The sequence below is a fragment of the Rhinolophus sinicus genome, chromosome 14 (assembly GCF_057876585.1).
Source record: "Rhinolophus sinicus isolate RSI-liver-muscle chromosome 14, RSI-T2T, whole genome shotgun sequence".
Classification (NCBI taxonomy): Eukaryota; Metazoa; Chordata; class Mammalia; order Chiroptera; family Rhinolophidae; genus Rhinolophus; species Rhinolophus sinicus.
Window position 1 is genome coordinate 152875901 of NC_142514.1, and position 21023 is coordinate 152896923.

The 21023-nt window shown below is 42.6% G+C and overlaps 1 protein-coding gene and 1 pseudogene across 1 annotated transcript; one reads left to right on the top strand and one right to left on the bottom strand.

The window, feature by feature from the left end:
• Positions 1 to 4350: 4350 nt before the first annotated feature.
• Positions 4351 to 5327, bottom strand: LOC109455208 (etoposide-induced protein 2.4 homolog pseudogene; annotated as a pseudogene).
• Positions 5328 to 5565: 238 nt separating this feature from the next.
• NCR3LG1 (natural killer cell cytotoxicity receptor 3 ligand 1) lies at positions 5566 to 18223 on the top strand. The gene is made up of 5 exons (XM_019746605.3): positions 5566 to 6752; positions 8205 to 8552; positions 13030 to 13353; positions 14884 to 14977; positions 15833 to 18223. Exons 1-5 carry the CDS (start codon positions 6659 to 6661, stop codon positions 15873 to 15875), a joined length of 903 nt encoding a protein of 300 aa, XP_019602164.3. The 5' UTR covers positions 5566 to 6658; the 3' UTR covers positions 15876 to 18223.
• The last annotated feature ends 2800 nt before the right edge of the window (positions 18224 to 21023 follow it).

The window sequence follows — 21023 nt, forward strand, 5'->3', positions numbered from 1 at the left end:
TTTTTTTCAATAAATACTGTAAATGTATTTTCCTTATGATTTTCTTAATAACATTTTCTCTAGCTTACTCTGTTGTAAGAATACAGTATATAATACATATAACATCCAAAATATGTGTTAATCGACTGTTTATATTATTGGTAAGGCTTCCAGTCTACAGTAGGCTATTAGTATTAATAGTTAAGTTTTTGGGGACTCAAAACTTATATGCGGATTTTCAATTGTGCAGAGTGTTGGCGCCTCTTGCGTTGTTTAAGGGTCAACTGTATATGAGTTTTTTTAGAGTCTTAGAGAAAAAAATTTAGGAGTTTTGGACTGTGAGGGTTTAATTTTGTTCTAAATTTTCAATTTGAAATTATTTCAGATTTACAAAAAATTTGCAAAAATAGTACAAAGAATTTTAATATTGCCCTTCAACCTAGCTTCCCCAAATGGTAATATCTTACAAAGTTATTAAAATTAGGCAATCAATATTAATACACTTCTACTAACTAATCTGCAAATTTTTCCAATTTTCCCACTAACATACTTTTCCTAGGCCAAGAACTAACCCGGGATCACACAGTGCATTTAGTTGTATGTGAATATGTGTGTCTGTTAACTTTGGGGGAAAAAAATCAAACCTATTAAAAAAAAATTACAGCAATAGTACAACTAATTCTAGTATGCCCTTCCTTAGATTGATCAATTGTTAGCATTTTGCCACATTTGCGCTAGAGCTCTCTCTCTGTATACTTTTTTTTTAATTGAACCATTTCAGACATAATTGCAGAAATCATGGTCTTTTAACCTAAATATGTGAGTGAGCAACTCCTAACAACAAAGACATTATTTTAATAACCATCTTATAATGATCAAATTCAGGAAATTTAGCATTGTCACAATACTATTAATCTAGCATATGGTCCACATTCACATTTCACCAATTGTCTTAATACTGTCTTTTATCATAATGTTTTTCACAATCCAGGATTTAATCCAGGATTAAGCTTTGCATTCAGTTGTTCTGTCTTTTTCATTTCCCTTGACCTGGAATAACTCTTCAGCCTTTCTCTGTCTTTCATGACATGGATAGTTTTGAAGAGTACAGGTCAGTTGTTTATAGAATGGCCCTCAGTTTGCATTTGTCTAGATCAGTGTTTCTCAAAGTCTGGTCTGTGACAGGAGTTGGTCTACACATTAGTGTTACCCACAGTGAGGAGTCAGCATAGAAATTGAAATGATTTATGACTTTGGATATAATTTTATATCGGTTTAATAAAAATTGGGGGCTTATATTTTTGTCTTTTGATTTCATTTTTCTAAGAATTCATTTTTATTGTATTTTATAAAGTGTCAGGCCTAAATGGGTTGGACATTTCCTTTAAAAAGGGTCCTTCATCACAGCTATTTTGAACAGCACTGGTCTAAATAAGCTTTTTGAGGCTAAGGGCTATGCTTTACTCACCTCTGAATCCATGACACTTAGACCCTACTAGGCAGAATTCAGTAAATGTTGCTGTGGGATGACTTGAAATGACCCCTTTGTTAGAGAAGCTTTATCTTAATGCTGAGTCAAAATCTGTCTCTCCATAAATTCCACATAGGAACCTTACTTTTGCCTTCAAAACCATCATTTAACACGTCTACTCATATATTTAGGTGCTAGCTTCTCAGAGATTTAAGGACTGATACTGTGTCTTCAACCCCTAGCGTACTCCAAGCAAAACTGGCTCCATTCCTTTTACCGTTTGTAGTGATTATGATGAAGTTCTGCTGAAAATGAGAACATCTCAGGTAAGAGTGGGTTATTGACTTTGTTTCTTATGTGCTACAAGTTCAGAGGTATCATTCTGAGCTGGTAGGAAGTTTTACAAGTCATCAGAGACCCAGCACCCCTCTTTGTTGCTGTCTCATTGTCTTCAATGTGTAACTTCTACACTATGGTCCAAAATGTCTGCTCAAGCTCTAGCTATTACATCTGTATTCCTGCCAGCAGAAGAAAGAAGGGGGAAAGAAGAACACATCCCTCCCTTTAAGGACAGTTCCCAGAAGTCACACAAAACACTTCCATTTTTATTACTTTGGTCAGAACTTGGTCATAGTGCCACATTAGCTCCAAGAGAAGCTTGGAAATGCATCTTTTACTTTGGAGATCCCTGGGCTCAGGAAGAAATTGGTGGCTTTTTTTAAGGGAAACTGATACTCATTACAATGTCTACCATCTTTGCTATATTCTCCTTATATGCATGTCATTGTGTAATATGTCTCTTCTTCACCATTCTGATTACTTGTTGGATGTTTTCATGTACTTAAATATGGTTCCAAATTGTATGTGACATCCCAAAAGCAAGCTGGACATAATGTGTCATATATAAATGACCTCATTGTTAACCAGCATTCGAGTACTATGTCTCACCGCTATGCAGCTATAAAGGACATGCAAAATCAGACTTCCATAAACCCCTAAGAATATATATTCATTTGTTTGAGAAGCACTTGTGAAACTTCTGCTGTGTGCTTTGGGGTTGAATGAAAAATTGGCAAAAGTATTAGAAGATATGTTTTTTTGCATGTTTACAGGAATTCAATAGATGCAAAATTGGTAAAAATGATAACATAAGTATTTAACATTTTATGTTTAAATGTTATTATAAATGCTAAAACCTGCTAATTTTACTTTTTTTTTTTTTTTTTTTTTTTTGTACTTTCCTTGATTTCCTACAGGGTGATATGTCTGTGCCACAACTTTGTGAATTACCATTCGGGGCAAGTATAGAGATTCATCCTATATTTCTACTGGGGATATGATTTAATAAGTCAGTAATAGCAGAAGAGGATTCTCTTAGAGTAAGTCTCCTTGGAAGACGTAGCAGTTGAGAAGAGGTGTAATTTAGCATTTTAGAATTCTATAGCTGGACCTAAACTTGCAGAGCTCTACTCGTTAAAACTGTGGCCCAGAAACTGTGACCTTCTGAAGGCCCCTTAGCTAGTCTATGTCACTGTGGGCACCCACTTATCAACCAGTTCTGTGTCTTTCCACTATGCATGCTGTTTGTTCGCAGGTAAGAATGTAAATATTTGCTTAGTGACTGCCAATTCCACTAACTCTAAATTCACTATGCCAATAAGACTACTCTATATTGGGATTTGCTCCACACCCCACCTGATTCTTAAGTCTTACAACAGCTTTGCAGGGAAGATTTTACTGTCGCTTTTAGAGAAGGGAAACTGAGGCAAGGGTGTGAGGTAACTTACCCACAGTCCCACAATCATCAGATGACATATCTGGCATTTGAGTCTAGGTCTGCCTGTGGTTTTCTGTAGATTACACTTTTTTAATGATGTGAGGAAAAAATTAAGTAGGATCAATGAGACTACTGTAATGCAAGATGCTAGGGAAAGAGGGGGGTGCATTTATAATAATAGCAATGCCACTTGTGTTCTGAACTTCGTAGTTAAATTGATTATAAAACTGGTCTAGAGGTGGTAAAGCTTGATTTGTGAATGAAAATTTTGGGTTTTTGCTTGACAAGGTCACAAGCCACCTTTGGGTTAGTAAAAGGAGGGGAAATTAGGGGCTGCTTTCAGATGTGTGACCAAAGCTTCCTGGAAAAAATAAATTTAGCTTTCGGCTGAAGTAACATAAGCTTTTTTTGGGGGAAACCAGCTCATATTTAATTGTGACATTTTAAAATTGTACAAGTGTTTTGACATCTGCTCTGTCCCCCCCCTCCATATTTAATTCTTTAAAATACAAGGAAAACACCAACCAATCACAGTTTTAATGGGTTTAATAAGTTTACCCCTTCAGTTCTTATTTGCAGCACCCAATATTCTTTTAAAACACCAGACAGAATCAACAGTGGCCGACAGTAAATTTCAGACCTCCAGAATTTAAAAGTTCAGATTCTCTGAGCATTCTGTGTTGCAGTGGCAGTTGTCCAAAATTGGTACCTCCCTGTAGTTGGGGAACTTTAAATGTACCAGTGAAAAAAGCTTTTTCCCCTTCAAGGGGAAGAAAAATCACTCTTTAACACCCAGCAGATCTGGCTGAGATCTTCTTTTCCATCTCTTCAGGCTTGTTTTTCGTTTGTTTGTTTTTGCTTTTGTTGTTGTTTTGTTTTGCCTTTTTTTTTTTTTTTTTGCTGTGGAGCAGGAGAGTCCAAAATTTAATCTGAGTTACAAGAAACAAGATAGCGAAGTCTATAACGGGAGTGACCAGGAGCAATTGAAATATTCTTTTACCTCCCATATCCAATATATGTACTTTACAAAATAACAAAAACTACAGGTCCACAAAATACAATAGCTAGAATTACAAAATCCATTCATTCAAGGATGATGGAAGGCAGGAAGGGGAGGTAGGAGGGTAAATGGCACAGTGAGAAAAAATATTCAAATCAGTCCAGTCCCGGGGCTGGCAAATGCTAGAAAAGAGCCCCAGAAAAACCTGTGGTCCTTTCAGACTCACAGATGTTAAAAATCCACATGCTGGTGTCAGGAAGATTGTGCCTTACATGCACAAGAGACAAAAATCCCAATTCCTCAGAGAGAAGGGAATATGCAGAGGGCCCTTGGCATAGTGGGTCCTGCCTTCCCTGGTGGGGGAGGTTAACAAGGAAAGAGCTGCACAGCTTCCTTCCAATCCCACTCAGCCCCTGTGGGTTGCAGGTGACTCACAGGTGGGTTGAAGGTACAGCAGCCTTCAGTTGGTGGGAGGTTGATTCCGTGAAGGGAACTTCTCTGCAGAGATGGAGGTACTCAGGGCAGACTGCAGGTACATCATCTTGTGGAAGAGTGTGTTGCTTAAGAAAACCACAAGGAAAAGAGGAGCAAACTGGAAAAGGTATGCTTTGCCAAGTGTCTTTGCTTCATTGGTGCTGATAATGAATAAAGGAAAAAGAATGGAGAAGAGGCAGCCACTGATAATGTAAGAGGACCGCATTGCTGTGAGGAAAGCCAAACCAAATCAGAAGTAGTAAGGCCAATTCCTCTCCATGTTTGACAACCGCTGGTGCATTTCAATTCCTTTATTGAACCAATGATATTCAAAGCAGGACAGTGAGTAGACAAGGGACATATGCGGGAGACTAACCAGCGGACCAAGATGGATAGGAAAGAGACTCACAAACATCCCCGGGATGAGGAAAAGAGTCTGCAGCCAGAAGTTTGAAAAGCGTGTCAGCAATGATGTTGCTGACACTAGGAAAAGGATGAGGCTTCCTCCATGGTACCTGAATGCCAGATCAGCTGTCTAGAAACCGAATGACATTCACAGCTTTGCTAAGCACAAACGGGGACTACCAAGAGCACTGAAAATTGACGTGATGAAGAATTCCAGTCATTGGGGCCGGCCCGGTGGCTCAGGCGGTTAGAGCTCCGTGCTCCTAACTCCGAAGGCTGCCGGTTCGATTCCCACATGGGCCAGTGGGCTCTCAACCACAAGGTTGCCAGTTCAATTCCTCGAGTCCCGCAAGGGATGGTGGGCTGTGCCCCCTGCAACTAAAAATTGAACACCACACCTTGAGCTGAGCTGCCGCTGAGCTCCCAGATGGCTCAGTTGGTTGGAGCGTGTCCTCTCAACCACAAGGTTGCCGGTTCGACTCCTGCAAGGGATGGTGGGCTGCGCCCCCTGCAACTAAGATTGAACACGGCACCTTGAGCTCAGCTGCCTCCCAGCTGGCTCAGTTGTTGGTTGGAGCGCGGGCTCTCAACCACAAGGTTGCCAGTTCGATTCCTCGAGTCCCGCAAGGGATGGTGGGCAGCGCCCCCTGCAACTAGCAACGGGCAACTGGACCTGGAGCTGAGCTGCGCCCTCCACAACTAAGACTGAAAGAACAACAACCTGAAGCTGAACAGCACCCTCCACAACTGAGATTGAAAGGACAACAACTTGACTTGGAAAAAAAGGCCTGGAAGTGCACACTGTTCCCCAATAAAGTCCTGTTCCCCTTCCCCAATAAAATCTTTAAAAAAATAAAAAATGAAAGAATTCCAGTCATGACCAAACATCTCCATGTAGTGATGGATCACCAATAACTTGGGCAGTTACTGACTGAAACAGAAATAAACACTGGATAAAACAAGAGGAAACCGAATGAGAATACTCCGCCATTCCAAGCGCAGCACTGGAAATTCTAACAACAGGTGGCTCACTCTCTTGCTTCCTCTCTCTGCTCTGGGCTCTCCTCTGCGCCAGGACACTACTGGCCCTTCTTCCATGCTCCTCTCTCTTTTGTGGAATTCGAGCATCTAGCTTTGAGATGGTAGAAATTCCCCAAATGGAGTCTTTTGATTCCCCTGGCAAAGTCCTGGGGAGAAAGGTTTTGACACTGCTGGCCATCTCTTCACCACCCCCTCAGTCCGGCCCCGCCCTGCCTGCGCGGCTCACTCCTAGGCGCCTGTGCGCGGAGGCCCCTGCGCCACACTGGGCATGCCCGGCCTCGCGCACTGGCCGTAAGTCGGCGATCTCAGCTCCTGCGCTCGTGCGGACCTGAGGGCCTATATTCCTCCACGTGACTGGAGGTCTGTAAGGAAGTCTACGCAGGAAACAGAAGAGGGTTTCATTCGCCAGCTGCGTCTTCGTATCCGCCCCCGCTCTTCGTGGAAGCTTGCCAGGGGGGGTCCCCCTGACCTGGCGCGAGCCTGCGTGAGTCGGCTCAAACTAGTCGTGGCTATGGATCTAGTAGGCCACGTATCGTGGGGCTTCATGCGAATGCTGCTGGTTCTGGTTCTCGCTCCGGTCCTGTGGCGCACGCTGCCCTCGGCAGGTAGGACTCTGACTGAGTTTGGGGGACGGGGGGGGGGGGGGGGGGGGGGGGGGAGTTATCACCAGGCAGCCGCTCGGAGTCAGCTCTCTCCCGGGTCCTCCCAGAGGACCTCAGCTATACTTTAAAGATCCCAGACTCTGAGCTCTCTGTGAAATTGGATTCATCTATTCATTCAACAATTATGTATTGACTCCCTCTATGTGTAGAGTAGGCACTTGTAGGAACCTAAGACTGAGTGGCTCTTTCAATTTTGTGCTCTGAGTGCTCCGCTTAAATTTCATCATCCTAGATCTGGGCGTCCAAACTTTTTTCAGCGTGTTTCACCAAGGGCCGTATGCGGTAAAATACACAAACAGCCGGGCCACTCAGTCGATGTGAAGTTCGTATTGCCTCACCTGATTTATTTAAGTAAACTAAATATATTTTTGGAATTTGCTGCGGGCCAATTAAAAATGGATTGCGGACCGTAGTTGGCCCGCGGGCTGCAGTTTGGACACCCCTGCCCTAGATGCTGGAACTGAGAAGTATAGGGAGGGGGTGAAATAAGAAAAATACTCCACCTTCATATCAATGAAGCATTTAGACTTTTACTATAGTCTTTATTGAGACTGAGTGGTGATATTTAAATATTCTCTTTTTACTTTTTCTGGGAACACTGATGGACATGTTTCTAGTTATCCGACAGGAATCCAAAAGCCTGAAAGTCATATGAAGAGATATTTAAACTCATTACTAACCAGAGACTAGAAGTTAAAGCAATAAGCTATCACTTGATATTTATTAGACTGGCCAGAATAGGCTGGGGATGCCAATAGGCTGGGTGCTGGTGGGGGTGTGGAGACCCTCTGGGTGTCCATCAGCCGGGCTGTAGGTGAGCCAGATGTGGATGCTCACCATGGAGAACTGGGCAGCAACTTCAAGTAAAGGACTAGCTGTACACATAGCAATGTGGAACCCTCTGGAAAGCAGTGCCAAGAGGAGAAACAATGACATGTAACTTAATACCATTTCTGTAAGTTTGAGATACAAAACAAGATGGTTTTAAAGAACAAAAATGTAGATGTTAAACATCGTAGACTGGTTGCCAGATGGGGGAGGGAAATGGAAATAAAAAAGAATAAATAGTATTTCTATTAGGTTGGTGCAAAAGTAATTGCGGTTTTTGCAATTATTTTTAACTTTTAAACTGCAATTACTTTTGCACCAACCTAATACGCTTGCAATGAGCAATCTGAAAATAAAATTAAGAAAACAATTCTATTTACTACCATCAAAAAGAAGAAAATTTTTGGGAATAAATTTAACAAGAGGAGCACAAAACCTCTGTACACGAGACACCCCCCCCCCCCGCAAAAAAAGGAATTTGTTTCCAATTACATGGTAGTGTTTGAGAGTACAAGGACTATATTTTTACCAAGGATTTCCCATAATTGAGTTCTCTTACTGTCACAGCTTTCCCGGAAGTGGAGATGGCAGGGAGAACTCAGAGCGTGTTCCAGAATGACAATGCCACCATCAACTGCAAGATCCCTGGTTCCCCACAACTGGACATCGGAATTATGGGTGTTACCTGGTTTAGGAAGAATCAGGTGGATGAAACAGAGAGCAAGGTGTTTGAGTTTTTTGGAAACCACCAAGAGGCATTCCGACCAGGAGCCGCTGTGTTTCTATGGAAGCTGAAAAGGGGGGACGCCTCACTGCAGCTGCCTGGAGTCCAACTAAAGGAAGCAGGACAGTACCGATGTGAGGTGGTGATCACCCCTGAGAAGGCACAGGGAACAGTCTGGCTACAGGTTGTAGGTGAGTGCCTGATGGCAGTGCCCTGTGGTTCCCATGGTGATGGGATGGCGATGTGGGTGGGCCAAGTGGAGCAGAGGTTTACAGAATGGGCCTAGGAGTCAGATAGATATGGGTTTGAGTCCTGGGCTTCCATAAACATCTGGACAACTTTGGGCAAGTTATCAATCACGCTGAACCTCCATGCCCTTCGCTCTACACAAATGTCATAGTACCTACCTAAGAGGATTGGTTGTGGGGAAGAGTACAAAAAATGCAGGTAAAATGCTTAGCATACGCATAGTGTTTGGCCTATTATTAGTGCTCAGTAAAAGATAGCCATAATTTACCTAGTATGTGGGCAGTTTGTTCAATGAAGAGGTGCCTCTGAAAGGTAGCTGGGAAAGGAGAGAGATGCTATGCCCTGGCTCCACAGATCTGAATCCTGTTCCACCTTTGCTGCTTCCAAACTGGGTGGTTGGGCCAGTCATTTAACATCTTTGGATCTTAAATTTTTCACTGTACAAAATGGGGTAATAAATCATATCTGCCTCATAGTGTTCTGAGGATGACATAAGACAGTGTATGGAAATGCCCAGCTGAGTGCTGTTGTGAGGTAGGTGCTCAGTCAAGACTTAGAACAACAATATCCCCTAAATACCTCTTTGAGCTCTACTTTCTTGTATTATAAATAGGCCTGGTAAGACATGGATGAGCTTGGGGGTTGTAGTAGTTTGCTAGGGCTGCCATGACAAAGTACCACTGACTGAGTGGCCTAAATAACAGAAGTTTATTTTCTCACAATTTTGGAGTTTAGAAGTCTGAGATGGAGGTGTCAGCAGGGTTGGTTTCTTCTGAGGCCTCTGTGGTTGTAGGTGCCCATCTTCCTGTGTCTTCACATGGTCCTTCCCTCTGGACATGTGTCTATGTCCCAGTCTCCTCCTCTTATAAGGACATCAGTCAGATTAGGTCCCAACCTAATGACCTCATTTTAACTTAATAACCTCAGTAAAGACCCTATCTCCACATACAGTCACAGTCTGAGGGACTGGGGTTAGGACTTCAACACATGAATTTGGGGGCGAGGTCCACAGTTCAGCCTGTAACAGGCAGTGTCTGGGAGCCCTCCAAAATTGTACTTAAGACTTTGAATGTTTTGTTTATATTAATTTGGGGGATGGCAACATATATTAGGATTCATTTCCTCTGCAACTGACAGAAAGCCTAAAATAAAAGATTTTTTTTAATTAATGGACTTTATTTTAGAACAGTTTTAGATTTAAAGAAAAATTGCAAAGATAATACAGAGTTCCCATATTACTCCTGCCTCTGCATACCACTTTCCTATTAACATCTGCATTAGCATGATATATTTGTTATGATTAATGAACCAGTATTGACACATTCTTATTAATTAAAGTGCATTGTTTATTCAGATTTCCTTAGTTTTTACCTAATATCCCTCATAATTTACCTTGTTCTGAAGACTACTTTGAAGTTCATAGAGTTACTCCTTTCTTTGAATTAGTGTTAGTATGGTATGTCTGTCTTAATTCCTTTCATTTTAATCTATTAGGGTCTTCATATTTTTTTTTCTTTTTCTCCCCCTTTTTCTGCCTCCCCCTCCGCCCCACTCTGGTTCAAGCTGTTGTTTCTCAGTCTAGTTGTGTAGGACACAGCTCTCTACACTTGTTCTTCTCTTTTTATGCCCTCTCTGGTTTTAAACAAACATCCCATGATTCCATTTTCTCTCTCCTCTTTTTGTATATCAGTTATCCTTTAAAATTTTTTTTTAGTGGTTGTTCTAGAGTCTGCAGTGTACTTTTACATCTACTCTAAGTCTACTTTGAAATAACACTGTACTGCTTCATGGGTAGTACAGATACTTTATAACAGAATATTCCCAATTCTCCCCTCCCAACTCTTACAACATTACTGTCATTCATTTCACTTATCCATATGCTATACCACCCAATATATTGTTGCTATTATTATTTTGAATAAAAAATTATGTATTAGATCAATTAAGCATAAGAAAAATAAAGTTTTATTTTACCTTCATTTATTTCTTCTCTGACACTCTTCCTTTACATAGATTCTAGTTTCTGACCCGTATCATTCTCCTTCTCTCAAAAGAACTTCTTTTAACATCTTGCAAGGAGGATCTGCTGGTAACAAATTCCTTCAGTTTTGTTTGAGAAAGCATTTATACTTCACTTTTGAAGGATAATTTTTCTGTGTATAGGATTCTAGATTGGTGGATTACTTTCTTTCAATGCTTTAAATATTTCATGGGCCTCTCTTCTTGCTTGCATTTAAGCAGTCTACTGTCATTCTTAACTTTGTTGTTCCGTAAATAAGTTATTTGTTTTCTCTGGCTTTCTTTTTGCAAAAATTTCTCTTTGTCTTTTGCCCAAAAAAAATGTTTTTGTGCATTTTGAGCATGATATGGTATTTTCCTATTTGGTGTTTTCTAAGCTTCCTGGATCTGTGCTTTGGTGTCTATCATTAATTTTGGAATATTCTCAGCCATTATTTTTCAAAATATTTCTTCTCCTTTCTTCCTCTGGTATTTCTATTACATGTACGGTATTCTTTTTGCAATTGTCCCACCATTCTTGAGTATTCCGTTCCCTTCTTTTTTCCCCATTCTTTTTGCTCTTTGCATTCAATTTGGGAAGTTTTTACTGACATTCTTAAGCTAGTTGATTCTGTCCTTGGCAGTGTTAAGTCTACTGATGAGCCTGTCAAAGGCATCCTTCATTTCTTTTATAGTGTTTTTGATTCCTAGCATTTCCTTTTGATTGTTTCTTTGAGAGTTTCCATCTCTGCTCACATTATCCATCTATTCTTGCATGTTGTCTGCTCTTTCCACTAGTCCTCTTAACATTTTAGTTATTTTAAATTGCCTATGTAATGATTCCAAAATCTGTGTCATACCTGAGTCTGGTTCTGATGCTTGCTTTGTCTTTTCACACTTTTCAGCATGCTTTGCAATTTTTTGTTGAAAGCCAGATATTATGTACAGGGTAGTAGGAACTGAGGTAAATGGGCTTTTAGTGTGAGATTCTTTGTTAATTTGGCTAGGGGTGGGCCGTGTTTAATGTCAATGCCACAGCTGTAGGTGACAGGGATTTCAGTTTCCTCTAGTGTTTTTTTTCCCCCTTCCCTATTTTCTTTGAGTTTGCCTATGAATTTCTTCTTCAATAGAGTCTGTATCTTCCAGCTCTCCTACTTATAATCTACTGTTATACTGGAGCCCTGTTGGTGTGGTGGTAAAATGGTATGGAAGGGAAGCAGTCTTATCATCTTATTATTAAATCTCGTTCTTTGAGAGCATCCTTTGTTATGGGGAATGCACTGTTTACTTTTCCTCTCCTTCCTCTCCCTGCTCCCCAAAACATGAGGGTATTTTTCTTGTAACTGTGAGAACCTTGTGGGGTTCCTGGAGGTAAACCCATGAAAACCCCCTAAGAAAGACCCCCAGGAGTTTTTACTCTCCTTCTAGTCCACCCTCATCCTTTAGCAGTATGTCAAAGCTGCTTCTTAAGTGCTTTACCAGTTTATGGCTCTAGCACCTTCTGCTTCTGCTTAAGGCTTAAGGAAATATGGTCTTGGCTGTGGTTCTCTTAATCTGCCTGTCTCTCTAGTTTTCGGGTAGCAGTTTGCCCTGTCACCTGAATTCTCTGATGGAGCTAAGAAAAGTTGTTGATTTGCAATTTGTTCAGTTCAGCCTTTTTCTTATTATGAGGCTAGGAGTGGCAACTTCCAAGGCCTTTACATGTCAGAGGGGAAAGCAGAAGTCAACAGTGGCTTTTGAAAAGGTAGTTTACTTTTCTTTCAGAAAAATGTAGCCAACCTCGGGCAGGTAGGGCAGTCCTGTGATCACCTGGGACCCAGGACCCTTTTATCGTGTCACTTCGCCGTCTTCCATATGTAGCTTCCACCTTGTATTTGGAAAGGGCTTCTCCATCTTAACCCATCACATGGTATTCCAGCCATTCCACAGGAGGGAAGAAGGGGAGAGGGAGAGAAGGGCACAGTCCTTTTGTTTAAGATACCCTGTTCTTTAAAGATACTTCCTGGCGGTTGCTCTCGCCATTTGTGATTATGTTCAAACTTCTAGACCGTGAGTTCGCATGGCTACGCCCAGCTGTAGTAGAAGCTGGGAGATGTAGCTTTGAATGTGTCACTGGAGAATGGAAATGGGTAGCAGTTAGCAGTCTCTACCACAAAAGTGTTCCGAGGCTTCCCTCAGATTCGCAAATTTACCTGTGACACAAAGTGGCTGAAGAAACTGCTTTACAAAATGGCTGTGACAGTCGGGTCATGGCCGATCAGCACCCTGCTGGCGCTGGGACCAACGCACGCAGAATGCGTAGCCTAAGCAGAATCCCATTTGGTTTACTCCCCTTTCCTGAAGGCTTGCTGTGGGTCAGACAATGAATTGATACTAAGCTAGTCCCGACCTACCCTCAAAGCATGACTTCTCTCTCGGCAGCTCGGCCAGTCTGCGGGTTGATTCAGGATCCAGCCACAGTGAAAAATAATGAAGAAATACATATTGTGTGTAAGGCAAGTGGGTTTTACCCACAGGACATTAACATAACGTGGACTAAGTGGACCCCTGAGAATCCCCAGAGTGCGGAGATTTCTGAGGACGTCAGAACTGGTCCACCCGTCAAGAATGAAGATGGCAGCTATAATGTCACTAGCGATTTGAGGCTGAAGTCCTCTCTGGAACCCAGTGTGACCGTGCAATGTGAGATAAAGCACATTTCCTTGTCTACCTCTGAGAGGCTCAACCTCACGCTGCCTGGGATAGGTAAGCATCCTCCTAGATGGCTCCCCTGCTCTCCACCTTGAGGGGGTCTGACATAACAGTCAGCCTCGCAGGCAGTCTGGGGGAGGACGGGGCCAATGGGGAAGGAGGGAAAGCGGTTTGGCCTCGCTCAGCCCGCGTCAGCAGTCCTCACTGAGTCCCTGAGCCAGGGCAGATGGTCTGCTAGGCGGAGACGTGACAATAGTTCTCAGGTGGAAACAGGGCCACTTGTTAGCTTATGGCAGCTTGAGTGATCTGGGTGGTGTGTATGCCTTGGAGTGGGAAGCTTGCCTGCTGCTAGGAGAAAGGGGTTAGCATCCTGTCCATATGCCCTGAGAATACGGCTGTATCGGGGGCCAGTCACCAGACACCCTGCCAGTAGCTCTTCTGGTCCGGCTGCAGGTCAACTGCAAACAGTTGGCTGGTAGTTCTGTGCCCAAGCTAGTGAGGCCGTAGTAGGGGTCCTGCAGATACCGAGGCTCTCTTCAGGTGTACTGGGTCCTCAGCTGAGGATAACGCAGCTTACTACAGAACCCTTCCTGCGGGTGGGGTGGGATTCACTGAGCTTATATCCTGGTTTCTGTGGTTATGGCTCTGGTCCTGCCTGGGGATGACCCGGCTGGTCAGTGCATCTGCCTGGCACTGAGGGGTTAGGAAGGCAGGTGCTAACTAGAGGCCCTGGGGATATGGTTTGGGTATGCAGATGGGGCTGGGATGATCCTGGAGGGGGAGAGGAATTGTTCTTGGAAGGAAGGGCCAGGGATGTGTGTGGGTGTGAGTGCACGGAGGTGTGCAAGGTATGTGTGGCATGGGGACTATGAAATTGAAATACGCGGTATGTACACATGGTATAAGAGGTTTGTCTGGGTGACGTATGTGTGCCTTAGTCCACTTGGGCTGCTACAACAAATTGCTGCAGACTGGGTGGCTTATAAACAATAGGACTTTATTTCTCACAGTTCTGGAGGCTGCAAGTCTGAAGTCAGTGAGCCAGCATGGGCGGGTGAGGGCTCTCTTTTGTCACAGGCTTCTCATCGTGTCCTCACGTGGTGGAAAGACTGAGGGATCTCTCTAGGGTCTCTTATAAGAGCACTGAAATAATTTATGAGGGCTCCACCCTCATAACCTAATGACCTCCCAAAGGCCCCACCTTCTAACGCCATCACATCGAGGATTAGGATTTCAATAGATAAATTGGGCAGGGGACAGACATTCAATCTGTAGCGGTATACAGTGATGTGAGCTGGTGTAGTGTGGAAGCTTTGAACATGTGCATGGCGTGTATATGTGGTATGTGGTGTTCCGTATTGCTGTTTGTTTCTGGCAAGTGCTAAACACACTGTTTGATGGATGGAGGTGTATGAGATATGAGTGGAAGATGCCAAGACGTGCAGGAGAGGATTGGTGGTTATAGTAATGTCTCTGACAGTGAAATGACACACAACCACACAGCTCTTAGCAGCGGTTGTGTAGGTCTCCTTGGCCCCGGCCAGTAGGTTTCCTCTTAACGTTTCCTTTTCTTTCTCTCTGCAGAGTCTCAGAAGTTACGTATCTGGAAGATTGCTCTTCCCTGTGTTGTTGGACTAATCATCTTTATTGTACTGTTGTTATATTTTGGTTGGAAAAGGTAAGAGTCCCAAAACAAAGTTAGGCCTTTGTTTTAGCCCCAAGTTTAGTATTTTGGATTTGGCGCTGGGAGTTTAGGGATCACAGCCAGTGGGTGGTGTTGGGGCGTTCTCTGGATTGATGCTGGGGGATTCTAAGTGTGGCGTGTGTTTGTGATATGTGGCTTTTCTGATGTTGTGTTGGGGAAGAACTTTCTCATCTGATCTCTAAGTGGTGGCTTGTGATTCTAGAGAGATGCATTGTAAAGCCCTTCTGCCTCTTCATAATATACAGTCTCATTATGAACCAAGCCTCACGTTATGAGTTCAGACCAGGCCTTTGAACCATATATGGGCTGCATTGTTATTCTCACACATAGAAACTGTGGCTCAGATGGGAATTTCTTCCCCCAGGAGCTCATATTTTGTTAGTAGCTCAATGGGATAACTTAGCACAAGATTTCACCAGCTGAACCAAGAATTTCTAATCATCAATAGGTGTTTCCAAACATGTTTATCCCTAACTGTGGTCCAAATAGCAAATAAAACAGCGGAAGCTGTAGAGGCCCAAGAGACCAGTGTAAATATGTTGGTTATGATTCTAGATAATAAAATTGCCTTCAGTTGTTTATAGGTCAGCCAAGGAAGAATCTGCAGTAGCTAATATATCTCATTTTAAATGCTTTAAGAAAAGTAGAATAATCAGTTAATTAAGGTAAAAGGCTGTTTGTTTATCTAAAGTTGTCCACCTGATTCATGGGACTTGTTCTCCTGATTGTACTTAGGCCAATGTGAAAACTGGATGTAAAGTGGTTTTCAAATGTTTCAAATGTGAATGTTCTCACATTTCTTGCCTTCCTCTGGCTTCTGATATCCAGGTGCCGTCATCGCAGCGCAAAATTGGACAGGGATACTTATTGAAAAAAGAGACTAAAGCTATCACGACCTGCCTGGATTCTGTGAGGGTTTGCAAGGACTGCTCCAATCTGTCACCCTTCCCTATAGCCTTTGCCATGTGACTGCATTGTCCTCCAATCATGTGCCACCCCTTAACATTGGGCTCAGCCTCATGACTCACTTTGGCCAGTACAATGAGACGAGGTGGAAGAGCGCCAGTTCTAAGCATAGGCCTCACGAGGCCTTATGGATTTTCATTTGTTTTCTTTGTGCATCTTCTGGCATTAGTGAAAGGAGAACATGTCCATGCTGGCCTGTTGGAGAATAAGAAACTGGAAGCTAGAGCTAGTTGCTCTAGCAGAAGCCATCTATAGTAAGTCCTCACTTAATGTCATCAATAGGTTCTGCAACTTGACGTATAATTAAACCAATTTTATCATAGGCTAATTGATATAAATAAGAGTTGAGATCCTACAGCATTTCATCAGCATTATAAGGAGATGACATTGAATGAAACCACTTTATTTGAAGACCTACTGTAGATCAGATGACAATCACCCAACTCCCAGAGATGTGACCAAATTTAGCTGAGATCATCAGTGCCAACAGAGCCAACTCTCAAATGTATGAGCAATAAATACTAATTTATTTTAAAGCCGCTGTGTTACACAGCAAAAGCTAACTGATACAGCTCCTCAGGAAGCTGAGTTTTGACCAAAACGTGTGGTTGGTTTCCACGGAGATGTGCACTGAAAACTCCCTCCGAGAGAGCCTGCTATTAATTGTAAGCAGGCATTTTCCCGCCAAATCGCGTCATAACGCGGGGCTTTTTTGACATTTTCTCACCAAAATTAGACTTTCCGTAAAATATTCATATCTTTCGATCTATTTGATATTTTTCTATGAAATTTTCAGTGTTTTAGTGTAAAAAGAGGTCTCTATTTATTTGCTTTGCAAAATTTTTGCCAGTTCCAACTAGAGGCGATATGACGAGTTTACTCATTTCCCACAAAAAATGTGTTAAGTTTATAAAACAATATGAAATTAAATTAAGCACAAGAGAAAATGCCGAAATCAAGAGATGCAGTAAACTTGAGCCTGCTGGCAGCATAGTGTTTTAACACGTTGCGTACGGATCACGAGAATCTTCGTTTTTTTCTAAGCCATGCATTAAGGACGGATAACGAGAATTCTCGTTTTTACTGTTGACTCTTTTTACTTTGCACATTTTATTGAATTATTTGTAGAATAATTTATAGAATAATTTATTTGTAGAACCTATTATTTATAGAAAAATAATAAATGACATAGAAGCATTTACACTTGAAAGAGAAGAGTGCATTTTAAAGTAGTTTCTTTTAAAAACCTGCCGGAACAGAGGGGTATGAGGGATTTAAACCCCGCCGTACGCAATGTGTTAAGTATATAAGCTTATAAGTAGAAAGAGTAAAATAATGATAAAAATGTAGCACAGTAAATATGTAAGGTAACATAGTTATTTATGATCATTATCAAGTATTGTCCTGTACGTAGCTGTATATGCTACACTTTTGTATGACTGGAAGGTGCAGTGTGTTTGTTTACACCAGCATCACCACAAACATGTGTGTAATGCATTGCACTACATGTTAGGGTGCCTGTGACGTCCCTAGGTGACAGGGATTTCTCAGCTCTGTGAATTTCTGGGACCTCTGTTGTATATGCAGTCAGTCTATCGTTGACCAAAATACCGTTATGTGGTGCATGACTGCATACACAATAGCACGTTACTCTCTCATCAAAGGAAGGAAATATTGCCATTCATGACAACACGGTAGACTGTGAAGGCAGTATTTTAATTGCAATAAGTCAGGAAAGACAGATATATAACCTCACTTACATGTGGAATCTAAACAAAACCAAAAAGCCTCATAAATACAGAGAACAAATTGTTGTACAAGGTGGGTGATAAGGGGTCGAAATGGTAAAGGGGTCAAAAGGTATAGACTTCGAGTTTTAAAAGAAATAAGTTGTGGGCATGTAATGTATAGCTTGGTGAGTTGATAATACTATATTGCATATTTGAACGTTGCTAAGAGTAAATCTTACAAGTTATCACAAGAAAAGTTGTGACTATGTGGGTTTTATGGATTTTACCTGGATTTATTGTGATGATTATTTTGCAGTATATACAACTATTCCATCTTAGGTTGTACACCGGAGACTAATATAATGTTATATGTCAATTATACCTCAATTCAAAAGAGAGAGGAAAAAACCAACCCTTACTGTTTCCAGATTGTGGCCCATTTCCATTTCAAATTCTACTTCCTTTGTTTATTGAGAACAAACTGTACCATCCAGTATGGAATAAAAACACTTTATATTTTTAATATCTCTGAATTATTCTTTGATAGAAGATAAGTGACTTGCCCCCTCATGGTCTCATGGCTAGTAGAGGGAGGAGCTTGGGTTTGTAATCAGTGTACCACCAAGGAAGAGCCAGGGTGGGGTTGGGCTGTGAAGGAGAAGCTTGACCGTTAGTTCCAGAGGAGAGGCTCAGTCTGTACCGTTCTAGTCCGCTCTTAGGGGCGAGGACCACAGATTGGTGTTTGGCCTGTGCCTTATTCTGTAAGTGAATCAAGGTGGCTGATGCTATTCCTAACTGGGTATAAGTATGGGTACCTTTTCCAGGACAGAGGTCGACACGGCTGTGGAGGGTGTGATGCCAGGTGTTGGTCGGGGGTAAGATACAGTGGTTCTGAGTGCAGTTATCAGGGATATGCAGTTGTATTTCAGGACCTTTGTGGGGCAGAGAAGCCCTTTTCCCTTCTCTACTGGAAGTTGGAGTAATGACTCTGAGAAACAGCTCTGAGATCACTCAGGAGGGGCACTGAACACACGAGGATAACAACATGGAAGTCTCTTGGCTTAGAGAGATGAATAGAACGGACTAGACTCCCCGTAGCTGTTTCCACATGAAGGTGACTTAGAATGCTCTCTTGTGGCAGCACATGGGGATTGCAGCATCTAGTTGGTACCTATTAAAGAGAATTAGAGGAACCAACAAATTTCAAAGTGGAGAACTGCAAGGAAGAATATGGCAACAGTTGGGACTATGGAACAAATGAAGTAGTCCAAAGCTGTTTACAGTGGTTGAAAGAGAGTGGTTGAAAGAATGACACCCTTTGGAGCAAAGTAGTAAGGCAGTTGAAATTTTATAAATTTAGTGAAACAAATTATAATTTTGTAAAGATTGTGATAGAATAGTAAAATACAAGGGAAAAAATGAAATACAATTAGATGGGAAAACCACAAATGGGATCTTTTTATAGGATGATGAAAATACTAGGAAGATGTAAAATGTGGGGGATTGTTAAATGGAAGATTATTCATTGGAAGAGAATCTATGATGCAGAAAAAAACAAAAGGCATCAAGGAGTTACTAAACTCTGAGATAAGTATGGTGGGCAGAGCTTGAGAGACACGAAGAGAAGTACAAAAGAGGCAGAATTATGGGGTGATTTTCATTGTTCTACGTCCATGATGGATAGGAAACCACGGCCACAGCAGGAATTTAACAAAAGAATCAAAAAGCCTCAGAACTGGAGTGCATTTACTTCTCTCTGGGTTTCCCTGGAGTGACTTCCCTTCCCCAATAATAATAGCCTTCTGAGGAAAACTGGAATTGATCAAATAAAGTAAAGGGGACACAGGCAGGACTACCCAAAGTCTGGTTTGCTTCACTTTCAGTGCTAACGGTCTGCAGAGAAAGTTTGGGATGTATTTGTGCTGCAAAGAATTATACCTCTTCCTGAAGGGAGGGTGTATGACTAACGAGAGCTAAAGAAAGCTTCTGGGTACTGTTGAGCTGACCTGTACTCATACACCCTTGTTTCTCCCACTAAAGGAAATACATTTTGTAGTTGCATATGCACTTTGCATTACTCTTTCACTCTTGGGCATCAGTGCCTGGAAGGACCTGAGGTCAGAGGGAAGGCAGAAGTTTGCCCTCCTGTACCCAAGTTGGCTAGCCTAAGTGACCTGTCTTTTGCGTCACTTCAGAGTAGAAATAGAATAGGCTGTAGGTAGCACCTGCTTCCCTTTCCATGAATATATAAATTGCTCCAGGCAGGTGGACCCGGCAGAGAGGATGCCAATAATTCAGATTCTAGACCCCCTCTCTGGACTTGAACCCCAGTTCTGACTTGAACCCCACTGTCCTGCTTTTCCCCAGCTTCTTTCAAGCTGGAACAGATCTATTGTACTTCATACCTGCCACAGTGTGGGGTCAACAGGACTTAGGCATGCAAAAATTCGTAACTTCTTCCCCAGAGTCTTCTGCATGTCCTGGAACAAGACAGGGTGTCTGATACCTGGACCTGGGGAGACATCAGAGGTGAGCCCAGAGACATGTAGGGAGCCGGGGCTACTCTACTCCTTGCAGCACACTCCCTAGGAAAGTTCCTAAGGAAAGCAGTTGAGTTCAAGTGCAGGACGGAGCTGGGAGGATGCCACCTGTGGAAGCAGAAGGGCCATGTGTGGGCCTGCGGTGATTGGCTAGAGATGCCAAATCCATAGGCATCACCACAGCTGAGTCTGTCATCAGTCTCACATCTGGGAGCTCAGAGGGGCCAAGGGGCTTCCCGGGTTATACTTTCCCTCTTGTTCTCGATCTAGAGGCAACTGTCTCCCTGTGGTGGATTTGACACTTAGGAAAGGTGGCACCCTTGGTAAAAGCTCAGGTCACCGGGACTGTGCAGCAATCTGAGACAGACTCAGGTCCAGATCTTCGGACCTGATCTGCCATTAGCTAGCTGTGAGATCTCAGCAAGTGAATGTCACTTTTGATCCAGTTTCCTCATCTGCAAACTCAGCAAACAGCAACCCTTCAACACGGGACCACAAAACAGTGCCTCCCTCAGCACCGGACCACTGTGACGAGGTACGTTTGTCCCCTTTCCAGGGGGCCCGGAGGAGAGCCAGTTCTGCACAGTGTGGACTGGCAGGGACTGCTCTGTCTGCTCTTATGTGATGTCCAGTGCTGTCTTGGAGGCAGAATACCAGAAACTAAACTCTCACAGATGTTTCTGCTGGACTGAGGGGAGCTCAGGGGAACTTCCTTGGCCAGGTGAGTCCTTAAGATGGAGGCAGCACTGTCAGTCGGCAACAGCATTCAGAGGGGTCAAGGAA